Here is a 15,834-nt window from a genome sequence, read left to right on the forward strand (position 1 = left end):
ATCGGATAGAACAGGTTGGTGACTACGCTATGCTGCAGCGAGGAAGGAGCAGCAAAGCTAAAAAGCGCGCGGCCGATGTCATTCGTTAAAGGTTCACGCTCGTTCCTCCAGCAGCGTATAAGGTGTGGGAGGCAAGAGCGCTAAAGGGCGGAGAAGCACTTCCGTGCTGTACTATTTGTCGACGAAGAACAGGAAGCAGGAGGATTGATAAGACACGTCCCAGTCGCCTGTATTCATTCGAACACCCAGTACGTTGTGCTCTTGGCTTTCGTCTACCAGCGCCTCCAGATATTGTTTATGGCGGATCATGTTGCCTATGGGCAGAGCCATAACCTGATGCGATGACCTCGCGGATACGTTGACACGTGTCCCCTTGGAAGGAGGTTTGTTACGCCGGGTCGCGCTCGCTGGTGATAGCCAAGGCCGTGCTGAAGACTGGGAGGTGGAGGGTTCGAATCCTACCACAGGCTGTCCTGTCTGAGGTTGTCCCTGGCTTTTCCGAAGACCTCCCAGACGAATGTCGGCGCAGTTCCGCCTGAAGTCGGCCCAGGACGCATACTAACCCCCCTCCCCTGTCCTCCTACTCCTTCCTGCTGTCCTCTTTCCATCTGTCCACGTCTTTATTTCGCTCATAGCCACAGTTGCTTCGCGGCACTAACGCGAATTTTAAAAAAGAAACGGGACGCTGGAAAACGGCAACTTCTCATGAAGTTTCTCTACATGTTCCACCAAAGGAAACCAAACTAAACATAGAACTTCACCGCATAGCACGTTGTGGGGCAGCCATTTGCCACGAACGATAGGGTTATCGCTTCTGATTCGAAGAAAGAGGGGCGTATGCCTTTTGTGGAAAAATGGTAATTGACACAAAAAGGTGTACGCCCCCTCTTTCTTATAGAATCAGAAGCGATAACCCTGGCACTCGTTGTACTGGTTGGAGCTCATCATCTTATGCAGTGGAGTTTCGTTTTTTGGAGCGCCCCTCAAGTTTTCATGCCACCAGACAACTTAGTTTACGATCTGAGTTACGTCCCATGGTGCATCAGTGTTCTTAGCGCCTTATTCACGCGTGTCTGGCGTTTCTTTCTTGGTACCCAATGGCAATTGAAGCCTAAAGCACCTTTTTGTGCGTATATGTGTGCCAGATCGTAGGTACCCATATCTGCTGTGGGCCTCCAAAACGTTGATCTGCAAATGAAAGCTGGCTAAGATTTCGAACAACAACGTGAAACTCTTCTTGCAGATTACCGTGAAAAGCTCAGCACCAAAACACCGCACCCAAATTCAGTAGGATCGAAAGGCTCAACACGATAAAGTTTTCGAATTTATGTCAACGGGAGCAGAAACATTTTTCGTTCGCATGCGGGGATGTTTCTGGCATCGTGTCGGGTAACTTGGAAATCTTCCGCCGGAAAACCGCGTTCTTATCACTATAAACTTTCCTGAGGTCGGCAGACGCACACTCCCAAAGGGAGTCCTTGAGGATGATAACGAAGGTCTTCGGTTTCTGAGTTTAGCGTCAGGGAATAAGTAAATAAACTTTCGCGCTTTCTAAATGTGATCTTCAAGGCATTGCTTCCCAACTCCCTTGTCATCGTCGGTCACCAAACGATGATGTCCAGACCACAGCACTTGTTCTCAGACGCCTACGTGTACTCAGAAGACGCGTTCCCATCGACCTGAAGCAGATAGAGGGATGTGTATGTTCACCCTCTCTTCTTTGTTTTGTGGACGTTGTCCCGTTTCTTTTCTTCTTATCGTACGTGGGGGGCCGAAACGTTGCACCCCTGTTGTCGCCCCTGGTTTCACTCTTTATATCGCTCGCGAGTACTGTTCCGTTCAAGACCGTGAAATTGTAGAAATATGGCTGAAGAAATCGAGGCTAAGATTTAGTTGTAAGGTAAGTTTTGTTGCAATACTACTCTGCTTTTTACCCCGGGTGATCTCCCGATGGCCGACTACCGATGCCCTCCTGGAAAAGGCAGTTCTGAATATAAAATTACTTTATTTGGGACGGACTGCGTTCAAGATGGAAAGTAATTGTTCTGTGATTGGAACGCACAAACAGACGAACACAACGCAAGCCACTTGAGTCTTGTGTCCGTTTGTCTGTCTGTTCCAACCTCAGAGCAGTTGCTTGCCCTCACGTTCACCAGATGCCTTGTCTCCTCTTACACTTCATGTGTGTGTGCGCGCATGAGAGAAACAAGTAGGCGAGAAAGTGAAGAGAATGAGAGCGTGCAAGATTTTGTGTGTGTGTGTGTGTGTGTGTGTCTGTGTGTGTTAGCGCCGCGAAGCAACTGTGGCTGTAAGCGGCGTACGGGCGTGGACAGAAGGAAGGAGTGGGGGACAGTACAATAGTTTGCCTTTCTTGTCGAAGAATGTACGAACGGCCACGACAAATGTCATTAAATTCCTATGCTCAGACGTTATAGGGCAACGTATATTATCACATCGGCAGGCAGACTGCTAGGCGATGACAAATCAACCAACCAACCAGACGTTGGACTGCACTGACAAAGAGGAAGACAACACAGAGACAATCCAGGTGCCACAACAGTACGGTGCCCAAAACTAAAACGTAGGAACAGACGACACAATGTATTAAAGTCGAAGCCAAGACGACACTCAACCAACAGCCTTCGGCGGAACTTGAGCGCGACATTTTCAGCAGTCCCTTATCCGAAAACCTGCCATATGAGAGCGATGTCCGACCACGCGAAAAAGACCTTGGCAAGCTGGCAGCAGATTAGAGCCTTTGACGCAGACGATACGGCAAAGGGGGAGTTAACGACGACGGACGTCACAGAACATTTAATTACCACCCTACCCCCCACCCAATTATCGCGTACAGACAGCTTTCGCAATCCCACGCTCAGTTCGCTTGCGCCTGCAATAAACGCCACCGTTATCACGCTCCTGCTGTCGAAACCGAACCTAGAAGATGCCTGGGGTTTTGCAAGGAACACCATTTGTCTGGCATCACCTGCAAGGTAGAGGGCGCTCAACGTAACTAAACAATGGGTAACTTGGACGCTTGCCACAGCTGACATCTCGGGATGAATAGGTTCACATGTTTAAGCCGCGGCAAGACGTTTTGACTGAAGGCACATCATTCTTAAAAGATACATGTCGTTAAGATCCAAGACGGGAGATCAGCGAAGCATGCAGTGCGTTAACGTAATCACAACGTTAGACAGATCGTGGCATTTCACGTTGGGAATCACACAACTGAACAGCTTCGAACAGCCACGCCATGCAGACGACTCTCCGGTTACAGTTCACGGTGTCACGTGTTGTGATGACGTCAGAGCGCGCGAAACATGTCGACGTGTTCGGTTACATGCCAGGTGGTTGTACACGTGCAGAGGCGTGTATACGGGTACAGTATGCAGGTACCCAGAGTTCTTGAGACGCAATCGTGAGAATGGGCAACGCAGACAGACAGGGTGACGAAGTATAGATGAGCGAATTAGAATGGTGCAAGTGAGCTGATGTTTCTTGGAGTTTGAGCTGAAAAGTTGCTCGTGTTGCCCTCTTCGTCTTGTGTGTTCCTCGAACTCTTGTTCTGACTTGTTCTGAAATATGAGCTCTTTCTTCTTGATCACGTAATTGAGACCTTGCTGTGCACGACCAACTGTGGGCTCCTCGTTGCGTGTCCAGTACCAGGCATCAAGTTGCCTGGTACTGTCTACCAAAAATTCTTGCAAGAAAGCTCATGAATTCGGCAAAAGGAAAGGGAATAAGGCGGTGTCAGCACAAACAGCACCGAAGGTCCTCCTGTTCTTGTTGTCTGAGTGTTTGTTTTGTGTTAACTCGTCAAGGGTTCTTTCTGTTACGTTGCTTACCCACGTCCTCGCTATCTTGCTATGCGTACACGTATTTTTTTTTTTAAATTTTTCTCAAATGAAGCTTTCAAGGCGCCTCTGTCTGACGGTCCAGCAGGGGCTTCTCAAAGTTATGAATCTGCAAGCGCATCAGGCCCCTTCCCCCTCAGAAGCCCCTTTACTCCCCCTCCCTCTCTGGACCACGTCCTAATTTCTTTAATCCAGATCACCTTTTTTTGAACGAAACCAGTGCGCACGACTTCCCGGAATAAAAGGCGCGTGTTATACATCGCCCTCCCCACACGGAAGGCGCATAAAAGCTCGCCTTTTTTTCCGCGATGACAGACAATTCATTAAAAGGAAAGGAAAGGCATCGTTTTCTGTTCCGGCAGTGAGGCCTCCTCGCTGGGAGAAATTTCAGGCGCCATAATGACGCACTTTTTTTTTCTTTTTTTTTCTGAAGCCGATTGTGGCGTGGCTGCAGCAGCATCTGGTTATTGCGACCTCAATGAGGACGTCTGAAGGCGAAGACAAGAAAAAAAACAAGCGTCGAAGCACGTGAGTGTCGCCCTGTTATCTATGGACGAGATTACAGGGTATCGTTTTAACACCTCTAGCTCATTCCAAGAGCTGGTTCCGACCAGTCGTAGTCCCCTCTGAAGCAACACCCAGCCGGACGAGCGGAAGGATTTCTTTTTTCTCCTTTCTTTGTTTCAAAACGCTCTTGTTGTGTCTACAATAAAAGACGCGGGAAGTCACACGTCGCTCTTTTCTTGCAAAATTTTAGTAAATGATGTGCGTGGGAACATAGATGTACTTTGAACTCGGTATTGTATTCTATTGTACCTCTTTACCATATAACACCCATATAAAGACATCGGCCTTTTTTTTTTTTCGAATACACATACGTATGTTACCCTCCCTCAATACAAGCTCCGTTTTTACCAGACGGTACAAAAGACATGAGAGAAAAAAGCGCTCTCCACCTCAGCTATCTACTCTAAAATCAGAACTTCACCATTTTTCCAGACTCAGAAGTAAACGTAATCCAGAATTAAGTATTTTCCTCTTTCTCTCTCAACAAATCAGAGTTGCTGCTGAGCATGTTAAGCGGCGAAATTCTGTTTGTACAGTGCAGGGGTTACTACAGCAGATCATCCTAACGTCTAAAACAATGTCAGTAAACAAGTCAGTAACAGTCGGTATAAACAACAAAGCCAGCGAACAAAAACAAACGATTACGGCAGATCATTCTAACGTGCAAAACAATGATGAAAGATGGAAGCGACTGAAAAGGTCAGCCAGCTGTAGGACCCGAACCCACATCTTCTGGATTACCGGTCCAGGGCTCTACCAATTGAGCCGACTACTAACTGGACCGGTAATCCAGAAGATGTGGGTTCGAGTCGTACAGCCGGCTAACCTTTTCAGTGACTTCCATCTTTCACCGTGAATTTCTTAGGCAATTGTACGTATTTGTCCTTTCTATGTTGTTCCAGCCTCAGAACATCAGTCCTCTCATGCGCAAAACAATGCCTGTGATTTGTAATTGTATGCCACCGTGGGAAGTGGGGGCGTAGGAAAATGGAGGAAGGGGGCGTACGCCCCCCCCCCTGACCCCCCTGTGTGGGGCTTGGCCGCCTTCCCCCGTCTCGTGTATTAAGATTGGACATGGTGCCTGATATTCTCTCATAAGGCATATTTTTACAGGACTTGCATGTTCATCAGCGTGTATGCTGGTTACTCCTGGTAATTATTTTTTTAAGTGAGAATATTTGTTACTTGGCACGAATATATGTGTACCAGTGTGTAGCATCACTACCCCTCCAACACGAAACACCGATCAAAAACCTAAATATAGCTCTCCCTCCTATCTCCCTGCTCCTTCATGACCTCTCTCAGATCTGACCACAAAAGAAGTATGGCTCCATCTGATTCACAGAACGAACGTATAGAAACCCCTTGAGAAGTCTCGACCGGACCCTGGAGCTTTAAAAACGACTTGCGTGAAGGATGGAACACGAAGGATGCCCGGCACCTTCACCACGTGATCCGTTATAATCACGAGTCAATGGAGAAAAGCCACCTGCAAGCGTTGAAGGCGTGACTGGACATGGCGGTAGAAACCGTCGACTGAACCCCATTTCGGTACCAATTTCAGTGCATGGGGCGCGCAACCGTAAAGAAAGAAAACGAAGCAATAGCCACCAGGGGGACGTCATAGTACATTTTCTCTGTGGCTGAAGAAGAAGTAGTACATGCACAACAATGTTGTATTGAACGGAACTTCTTCTTGATCGCAATACGCGTATGATGTAATTGCGGTTGGACAATACAAACCTAAACTGAAATTTTTGACATCTTTAATTTACTCGTATTTCGTTTCTTTAAAAATAACGTTTTTTTTTTGCTCCGTGTTAGCGCCGCGAAGCAACTGTGGCTATGAGCGGCGTACAGACGTGGACAGATGGAGAGAGGACAGCAGGAAGGAATGTGGGACAGGGGGTTAGTATGCGTCCTGGGCCGACTTCAGGAGGAACTATGCCGACATTCGTCAGGAAAGTCTTCGGAAAAGCCAGGAATAAACCTCAGACAGCACAACCGGCGACAGGATTCGAACCCCTGTCACCTCCCGGTCTCGGCGTGGAAAGCGATCATCCTAACCACTATGCCACGCGAGCTGGTTTAAATAATATAATAAAAAATAACAGTAATGTCGTTAAGTTCGGGTACTTTTTTTCTTTTTTTACAAGACAACTTCCTCCTGACTAACATGAACTGTAGTATAACGCAAAAACTGCCCTGCAGTTGTCGTTAGTTGCAATATATTTAGCATACAAGGGCAGGGTTGAAAAAAAAAATCCGGATATTTTTAAAAAGATCCTCTCCAGTGGGCTTTCTTGGATAAAACCCGGATATTTCTTGGTTATTTTTGGAGAATATAGACAAGCCTAGAAATGTGATAGAGTAAAGACAAATGTGTTTTGCTGTTCGTGATTCCGGGTGACCTCTCATAGTTTTGGTTTATGCCTGTCTTAGTAACATTGAATGAGTTTCCATTGTTTTCCGAAAGGTGGACTCCCATGCAGGCGTGGGTGAATAGTGTAGACTCTACACGCCTGGATTAGTTGTCGTATTCAGTTACAATGGCTCCAGGATGCAGAAGAAAGCCTCTCCCTGAACGGGAAGAAGTAGAAGAAAACGGGAAAAAACAAAGTTAAATCCGAAAAGTAAGTCATGTTAAAAAGTTACAAAGTTAAAAAAAGAAAACAAGTTAATGTTGAGCGTACCTGGACTTTTGTGAACAGCCAGCACTACAATCGAATAAAGGAGGAGTTGTCCGTGCGACGTTCAATTAAGATTGTCTTTCACATCGCATCTGGACGAAATCTCTATAAAAAAAATCCGGATTAAACTGTGTGGATAAAATCAAAAAAAATGACCGGATAAAATCCACGTGGATTAAGTCCAAACAACCCCGGCTGTGTGTGTGCGCGAGGCTTAGCACTCAACAAAGCGCAAGCAGCGTCTACAGAATTTTCAGATGCTCCACGTGGCCGATATATTACACCACAGCGTTTACAGATTCCGGCGGAAACGACGGGAAAAGATAGAGAGAATGAAAACCGGAAAGGAAAGGTTTCAGCAGCCTACTGAAGCTGAAGTTCAATTTCAAGTCTCAGAGGAAATCGTAGTGCATCTGTCCAAACGACCAAATTACTCGTGAACGAGCAGTTCGTGAACAACGCAATGCAGCTGTTACGGGGTTGACAATGAGGTCATTGTATAGCACATGCTCCGCGGGTGCTTCGAGAAAAATTGATCGCCAATAGGTTCGCCCTTGACTCTTGCAACCAGACGAAAGGAAGAGGTTCGAAATAGCGGCACCGCGTACGAGCGATAAGGAAGTTGCAAGATTGAATCAAAGATAAGAACAGCATATCTCTCAATGGAAGGATGTACCCGAGGAGGCTTTCGGGAAATGGTCCTCTTATACAGATGGTCAAGTATACAAGATTAGCATATACGCGTCGATGTGTAACACCTACTCTATCTTTGGATGTCGACATGCCGTGGGGAATTATGCCAATGACGAAGAAGGAAGCTCCACTTGGATTGTTCGTGTCATCCTCTCCGACAACGGTCTCGTGTCTAGAAGCACTCGAATTGGAACTTCCTGAGAATGAACTCCTTCGAACTCCATTCTTCGTCTCTCTCCTTAATCCTCATATCACACCTTCATACCTAAGACTAATCCGTTGTGAATCTTCCTGCATCTTCTGTTGCTTTCACATGTTTTTCTTTTGTTTTGTTTTTTTAGAACAAGCTTAGAAAGAAAGAAGCGTCCTTCCTCTAAAACAATCTTGCTGCTTGAAACCTGAAGATCGGTGTCCCGTGTGCTGAAAAATACCTCCGCACCCCGCAAACGTATCTCGGAATATTCCACCGTGCTTCTTCTCGCAAAAGCTATAACACACGAAAGATCTCGCTTGTGTTTCAAACTCCCATGCTTGGAGGGAAGTGCATATTCCACAGCCATTAGTGCCGCAGACGCCACACCGTAAAGCATGCTCCGCAGCTCAGCTCCTGAAGCATGCGGCAAAGCCCGCTTCGGGATACTGTGCCCTAACATTCACAGCAGAGTGCTCATGTGGTGGTGGTGGTGGTTGACCACATGAGCACCCTGCTGTGAATGTTAGCGTACATTAAAACTTGTTGACCATGTAAGATTCATCGTTGACATTTCTGTAGCATAGTCGTATACCTGTGACTTCAAACACAGGCATCAAGTCCTGCCTCGTTGATGAAATTGCGAATGTTGAAGTCCCCCCCCCCCCATTCGTTTCCATTTGGTTTGTAGTCGTGTCCTGTGGTGTTTCTTTCGTTCGGAATTGGTCGGGCTATGAAAACAAGCCAGGGCACATAAACACGTCTGTGCGTATGCTACAGCGTTCTACTTGTACAGCATGCACAGAAAGCACAGACCGAACTGTGTCTGTCGCTGACTAGTTAGGCTAGCTCCCTGGGCTACGGCGCAGACTGTACTGCCCACGTGAGACGTAGCTAACTCTCCCAGACACAACAAGCTGCTGTCACGAACATCAGCTATCCTGGACCAGTGATCCACTTTCCAAAGACTTTAAGAATATAGGGAGAGTCTGAGAAACAGAGGCAAGGATCTGGAAGACGCCCAACAAGTGTGTGTGTGACTACCAAACGCGCTAAAGAGCACACTTTGGAGAAGAAAATAAAGAAACCTTGAACGCGAGGTATGAAGCCTTCCAGTCCAGTTCAACGACCGCCGCTTCCAGAGAGGCGGCGAAGGAAACGCGACCAGGCTCTAAAAATATCAGCAGGGCTCTTCCACATCGTCCTTGTATCCAAAAAACCAAAATCAAAAACCAAATCGCAGGCAGCAGACAACGAAAGATCTTGCTTTGGATCTCAGCTGCCTGCGTTGCAGACGCGTGCGTGGACCTGACAGACACACAAGGTCGTGTGGCGACCGGACAAGTGTGTTTGCACACATGGCACGCTCTTCAGCACAATGTTTTCATTGTATCCGTCGGCGGTCTCTATAGTGACTGTGCTTAGCGTTGGCCTGGATCTGCTTTAAAGCACATTTCCCGGGACGGCTGCTGGTACGGCGTTTGCGTTCGTAGCAGCTGCGGCGCAACAAAGGAACAAAAATATCGACATTTGAAAAGTATGGTAATTTTTGTTGAAGAATCAGCGAGAAGTTAGCTTTCACGAATGACGTACAATGTCATCCTTGGAAAAGGCTACGACATAGTACGTCCCTGCGCATGAGAGAAAGAAAAGGTTGGAGAAAGCACCTGTGACAAAGCGTCTGTCCACTGAGAAAGCAGCAATAAGGGGGCGTTTGCATACGGGCCACAACACGGTAAAATAAATAAATAAATAAGTAAAATAAATAAACACTACGGCGAAAAAGATGAAGCAACGTTGTGGTGGTGCCATGGTGAAGAATTCGCCGTTGTCGGCCTCACAGAGGTGGGCAAGTCACGACCAACGCTCTGAGGGAATATGCGTCCTGGGTCGACTTCTAAGGGAACAGCCGACATATGCCCGAAACGTCTGAATAGGTCTCAAGCAACGTGGACCTCGCGTGTAGTTGTTGTGGTACCTTATTCAAGGGGCGGTCCAATGAGACCGTTCTACGTGCACGGAGGCAAAGGGAAAAGCTGAGGGTCTGCGCGCAAGGCTGACCTACTTGCATAGAGTATTTATCGGTTCGCATTTGTGTTGGACGCTTTTTTACATTTTAACGAAAAACACAATTCTGCTATGGACTAATCTGATTAAATTCGAGAGACAAGCTGAAATAATCGCGTGACCTCGCTAATGGTGCCCGCCAGGGGCGTTCTTTATTAGTAGTAGTAGCAGTAACAGTCGATATTTTAGAAGTTGCATTTATTGTCAACGCAGGAAGACGCTGAATCGCATTAACTTCACGAATCTAACTAACCGCAAGCTGTCCAGTGCTGGTGTGGGGACGTTTTGGACTTATAAACGCATGTTCTACGTGCAGCCAAAGAGCTTCGGCTACTTTTCTTCCCATAACCGCAATAACAGTTCGATATAGAATCCGGCATTGCTCTTACACTGCTTATTATTGCTCTTAATTACACCCTTACACGCACTGCCAAGAAAGGATGCAGAATTCATTTCAAAACTCACGCGAATGGATACCTGAGAGGCATCAAACCTCGTGAACTAGTTTCATTCATCCCGTATATCTGGATCAAAGTCAGCAAACGGTAAGGTATGTGAGTTACTCCGCTCATATTATTAAGGCCTCACAAAAGAATCGTAAACAATCCAGAAGGCGGCACGACGCCAAGGTGGCGAGAAGGGAGGCAAAAATAGAACTATGGAACGCATCCGTCTACAATGAGAGTATGTGCTAAGAGCTCGTGCTATCCGTTTTAGTGTACGCACATGCTTTTACAAAGTTACGTCGACTTGGCATCATGCACAAATAATGATGTCGGTTTTAAAACAATGGCGAGATAACCAGCTACGTAAGCGTATAACGCAATTATTTTTCGGGCAAGTTTAGCTGCAGGGCCTTAGAAAGGTTACCGTGCCGAGTAGCAGCAGATGTCAACTCGTCGCACTATCTTATCTTGCGATTTATCGCAGCTTAATTTCCGGACGCTCACGGATGGCAGCTATTTCGGCTAATAATGATTTGGGAATTGGTTGGTTGGTTGGTTGATTGATTGATTGAAACAACATGAGCTTCGACGTTCTCGCCATCCTCTCAATGCCCTCCGATATATTCTGACTTTCTCGATTAATTTTCTTTGTTTTGAATCGACGAAAATTTGCCAAGAATATTGCACTATTAAACGATAACTTGACAAAGTGAAGAGAACAGAGAGAGAACGTGGGTGATAACAGCCGTTGTTAAGGACACGGACGGGACGCTGTCTCGTGGAGACACCAGCAATCTACAGTTCCAAATTTTCGTAGAACTGTGGCGTTATTTGTTTTGATGCCGTCTACACAACGAATATGATCATTTTTAAACGCGCCTTCCCTGGACGGCAACCTGGTTCCACTGGAACAACGCCAACAGAGCCGAAACAAAACAGCCGGGTCAACTAACAACAAGAAACGGTTTCACGACCTCAAATTAATCCTCCTTCCATTCCCATCTTTCCCATGCCCCAATAACACACTTTCAGATCGTTCAAAATGATAACTTTGGCAGGAAATGAAGGCACGTCTCTCCCTTCTACCCATCATTCAGTTACAGCACACCACGTGACACACACACACAGCACTCTCGCCCTCCATTTTACTTTCGCCATTTCTCACTTACCTCACTTCGACCTCGCACCATTGCTTCTGTTTTTTCTTTTTTTGAAGGGGTCACCGCAAAAAGCCGCGCAATCTGAGACTTATTTTTGTGTGTGTCTTCTGCGAGCACCTCAATGAAAGCAGACACAACCAAAGCAGACGACACCACCGCCACAGCCGGCCGAATCGGTATGTGCGTGCGGGAACCCGGCGTGCGAACTGAACTGAGCAGGAGGTGCACCGACAACGAGGGGGAAGAGGAGGGAAGAGAAGGTGCTTTTTGTTTTAGTTTGGTGTGTCTTTGCTTGTTCGTTCGGCGCTGTTCCGTTAGCACCGCTTCCCTTTCCTGTCTGTCTGGATATCTGCCCCCCAACACAGTAGCGTGTTCCGTTCTGTCCCCCCGCTTCGTTTGTTTGTTGTGTTTTGTTGCGCGCACAGCATCTCTTTCGTTTTGTCTACTCCTTTCCCTCTATGTCCCTCCTCTTTCTTTTACAATGGATGTGTTGCGGGTGGATGCATTATTGATGTCGGGCAGTTTAGACGCTGAGAGTGGGTGGCTTCAACGGGATATGTATCACAGCTCAGGGACCAGAGAGAGTTAACGCTTTCCACCTGAATACCTTTCTCTGTGCAGTACTTACACAAATTTGAATCTGACGCAGCGCAGATTAATTTTAAAAGGGGGACAGATAAATTCATCAGATCCATTCATTAATTCATTTCATTCTTCTTCATTCATTCATTTCATTCCATTCCTTCATTTTCATTCTCCTTCATTCATTTCTTCTTTCATTTATTTTATATCTTTGCGAAATAGCAAGCCGACGTCCCGTTTGACTGACCTTTCCACGTTTTTTGTCCCTGTCGTCTAATAAATATACCCCCTCGCAACAGAAATCATTGATGAAATGAACTTCTCCGCCAGGCGTCAAGTATGCCACTAGGGCTACAATATTACACTGAAAGTATAACCGCATAGGGGATTCATGTATAGGTACTTCTGTGTTTCACATGCACATCGTTCGAACTGAAGTGTACTAAGTGAGAGCAGGAGTCAACACCGAACTACGCGCCGGCTGGTCACGGGAAATCTCGTCACCGAATTACTATGTCAGTTGTGGTTTTGAACCGAAAAGAAGCTTTTGGAAATAAACTTTCTTTCTGCAACTTTTGCTTTATGCCACAACGTCAACAGGGAATTGCCACACCCATGCACTCTTTGGAATCTCGCCAGCCTTCGCTTCCACATCGTCCCGATGCCTGGCTTTGACAGCGGGAGTAGATGGCGTCCCAATGGCAATTTTCCTTCGCTCACCCACATTCGATACCGAGAAGCTCCCAACATTCCGAGAAAGACGTACCATAATTGGAAATGGGGAGCTGGCAGCTCGGCAGGAAACACGTCGGCAAAGCTAATACTCCGAGAGTGGGTGTGTAGCCGCATACATGTCAAAGTCAGATAAGTGGTAGGTCAGTTGACCTCACAGATGGAGCCACTAACTTATTTGCTTTTGCTTGATGGTTTGCAACATACTGCAAATTGCCATCACCGACAACGAAAACCGGTTTTAGCCATTTTTAAGAGGTTGGTCCCTACAAACTAAGACCTGCGCATTCCAAATACGAGGGACGTCCCCTAAGTTATCGATCAGACTCAGACTGAGGTAACCGGAGTCAATGAATTAATGTCACTCATCAACGTAATCCTAGCCAACGTGACAACACCCCATCTCATTGTCATCATCTATTGTTGTTGTTCGCTCAACAATGCTTAGTCATGCGTCAATGAAGTCATCATCATTGAGAAAGTGGACATGGACCGTTCCTTTTTCGTGGACAACTATAGCACTGGCCGAGGCACACCACAATAAGCGACGACATAGACACGTAAGCCTCAAACGCCCTGAAAGTAACGAATTCAAACAACTTAGGAGAAAAGAGGTGCTGGACACCAGCAATCGAACCTGTGTCTTTTGAGCACATATCTGACCAGAGATCAGAAGACCCAGGTTCGATTCCTGTCGTCAGCACCTCTCTTTTCTGAGTTGTTTGAATTCCTTTTTCATCTTAGAGAACAGATGCAAGTCCGATGGTGCGTGATCTGACGAGTGTATGGTGGATGGATGACAGCAGGGCCAGATGGCAGCCATCGCCATAGCAGCACCGTGTGGGAGCGCATTGTCCTCATGGAACTGGACAAGGATGTAGGATGAGGCATCCTACCCAACGTCGCTACGATGTCCCGGTGGATGATGTCCTGCTATGATGTCCCGTCCGCAGACAGGGCCTTCCGGAAGGACTGTTCAATGACCGTCCACTTTCTCCACGGTTCCTCAATAGCGCGGACTGCCTACCGCACGCGACCTCCGCAGGAAAACCGTGTATCGCGCGCGTGCGGCATTTCTGTTGGCACCTATATCTTGAAGGCTGCTCGTGTCGATAAGGTTTTCTGTGTGTGCGCGCTCACTCATTCTGTGTCGCGCAGGGGACTTATGGCATGTCCCTGGTAGAGCCACAGGCATGAACACAAAGACAAGATCAATAACGTGGACAGTGTACAGAAAGCGACCAAGGTAACTATAACTGCACGAGGCACGCAAAACATGTCTCAATTTTAAAATCGATAAAAACCCCGGTGCGGGGCAAAAAAGGGACAAAGGACGGTATACAAGTAACCCCAAACAAAGACCGCGCTTGTTTTATCGGTTTTAAAATGAGTAACCAGATTTTAACCTTGTTCTACTTGAAAAGTCCCAAGGTTGCCAAGAACACTGAAAGATCTAAATATATAGCAAAGTTACATTGTAGTAATCTATGAACTCAACTGTTACAAGTTCGTCAAGACCAGCAAAAAAAAAAAAAAGAAAAGCATCTCCCGTGGCACAGTGGTTAAGATGACCACTGTCCACGTCGAGACTGGGACTTGACGCGGGTTCGAACCCCCCACTGGCTGTGCCGACTGGAGTATTTTCTGCTTCTTTATTTATTTATATTTTTTTTGCTGACTTCCATGGGGATGTCGACACAGTTCCCCCTGAAGTCGGCCCAGGACGCGTACCAACTCCCCTGTTCCCCACACTCCTTCCTGCTGTCCTCTCTCCATCTGTCCACGACTATACGCCGCTCATAGCCACAGTTGCTTCGCGGCGCTAACACAAAATTATAAAAAAAAAGTCAAGTTCGTCAAGACAGGATAATCCGAACCGGGTAGTCGTCGTACAAGGTTTGTGCACCGCTCTATACGAATAATCTGCACCAAATAATGACCCAGAGGTTCTCATCCGCCTTTCGCAACAGTAAACAAACGACGGCTGACGCGCCGAAGACAGCGGTCTTCGCAATCAGCCGCGATAACTACGCCATCAGACTCGCTAATTTTACAACCCCGTAGCGATTAAGCGTTTTCCACGCAGGTTCTACGATGTCCAGAACAGCGAAACAAGGGGAACTCCCTTGGATGGTTTCCAACGCTCGTCGTGGCATCTGTGCTGTGCTCGCTGTATTTTCTTTCGAGAGTCAAAATAGAGCTTTCGAAAAAGGAGCGAGTCAATAGATGCAGAGACGACCCGGTTTTCTGTTTCCAAGTTCAACTCTGTTTTCCTTTGTTTGGGTTGGGTTCATTGGGCTGTTTCCCTCTCTTCAAGCCCTCATCATCCTGCTTAGCAGCAACAGGGCTCCTGCGTGAACTCTGAATATTCATCATCATTCGCCGTCTTCTCCCCCTCAAGCAATGGGACAGGGTGCTGCCTCAGCGGCGAAACATCCCATACTACATCATCATTACTTATTTGTTGTTGTTCCCTCTCACTGACTGTTTTAAGTTAGCAGGTGAAATTATTTTATCAGTGCGCACGTGGAAAGTTATCTCCCTCATTTGAAAGACCAGCGTACAAGAAAAAATCACGAGTTACAGACAACACTGATACAAGCTGGGGCCGTTCGCAGGCACACGTGTCAGCGCAACAACAACAACAAGATACATTCTGATGATGATGTGGGGAGGTTTTCCACTCGAGGAGTGGAACGCTACCCCCATAGCTAGGCAGAGCAGATAATGTTGCGGCTTTTCTAAAGGCGTTTAAGCCGCCGTAAAGTGCAGTCGCTACTGTTCTATGCCATTCATGTTCAATGTCGTGTACGATTGTGAATTGTACTTCTGTCCACTGCTGCCTTTGAC

General features: G+C 46.9%; 1 protein-coding gene across 4 annotated transcripts in view; it reads right to left on the bottom strand.

Moving 5' to 3' along the window:
- The window catches only part of LOC135369724 (cationic amino acid transporter 4-like), a 34,353-nt gene that overhangs the window by 10,824 nt on the left and 7,695 nt on the right, over positions 1-15,834 (bottom strand). Inside the window, exon 1 of one of the 4 annotated variants that reach the window (XM_064603239.1) lies at positions 11,680-11,879. The exons of the other annotated variants lie outside the window; for them this stretch is intronic. Within the exon in view, the coding sequence (XP_064459309.1) occupies positions 11,680-11,700 (21 nt within the window). The 5' untranslated portion in view covers positions 11,701-11,879. Of the gene's footprint in view, positions 1-11,679; positions 11,880-15,834 lie in introns of those variants that run through there. 4 annotated transcript variants of the gene reach the window in all.

The sequence above is a fragment of the Ornithodoros turicata genome, chromosome 10 (genome assembly GCF_037126465.1).
Source record: "Ornithodoros turicata isolate Travis chromosome 10, ASM3712646v1, whole genome shotgun sequence".
NCBI lineage: Eukaryota > Metazoa > Arthropoda > Arachnida > Ixodida > Argasidae > Ornithodoros > Ornithodoros turicata.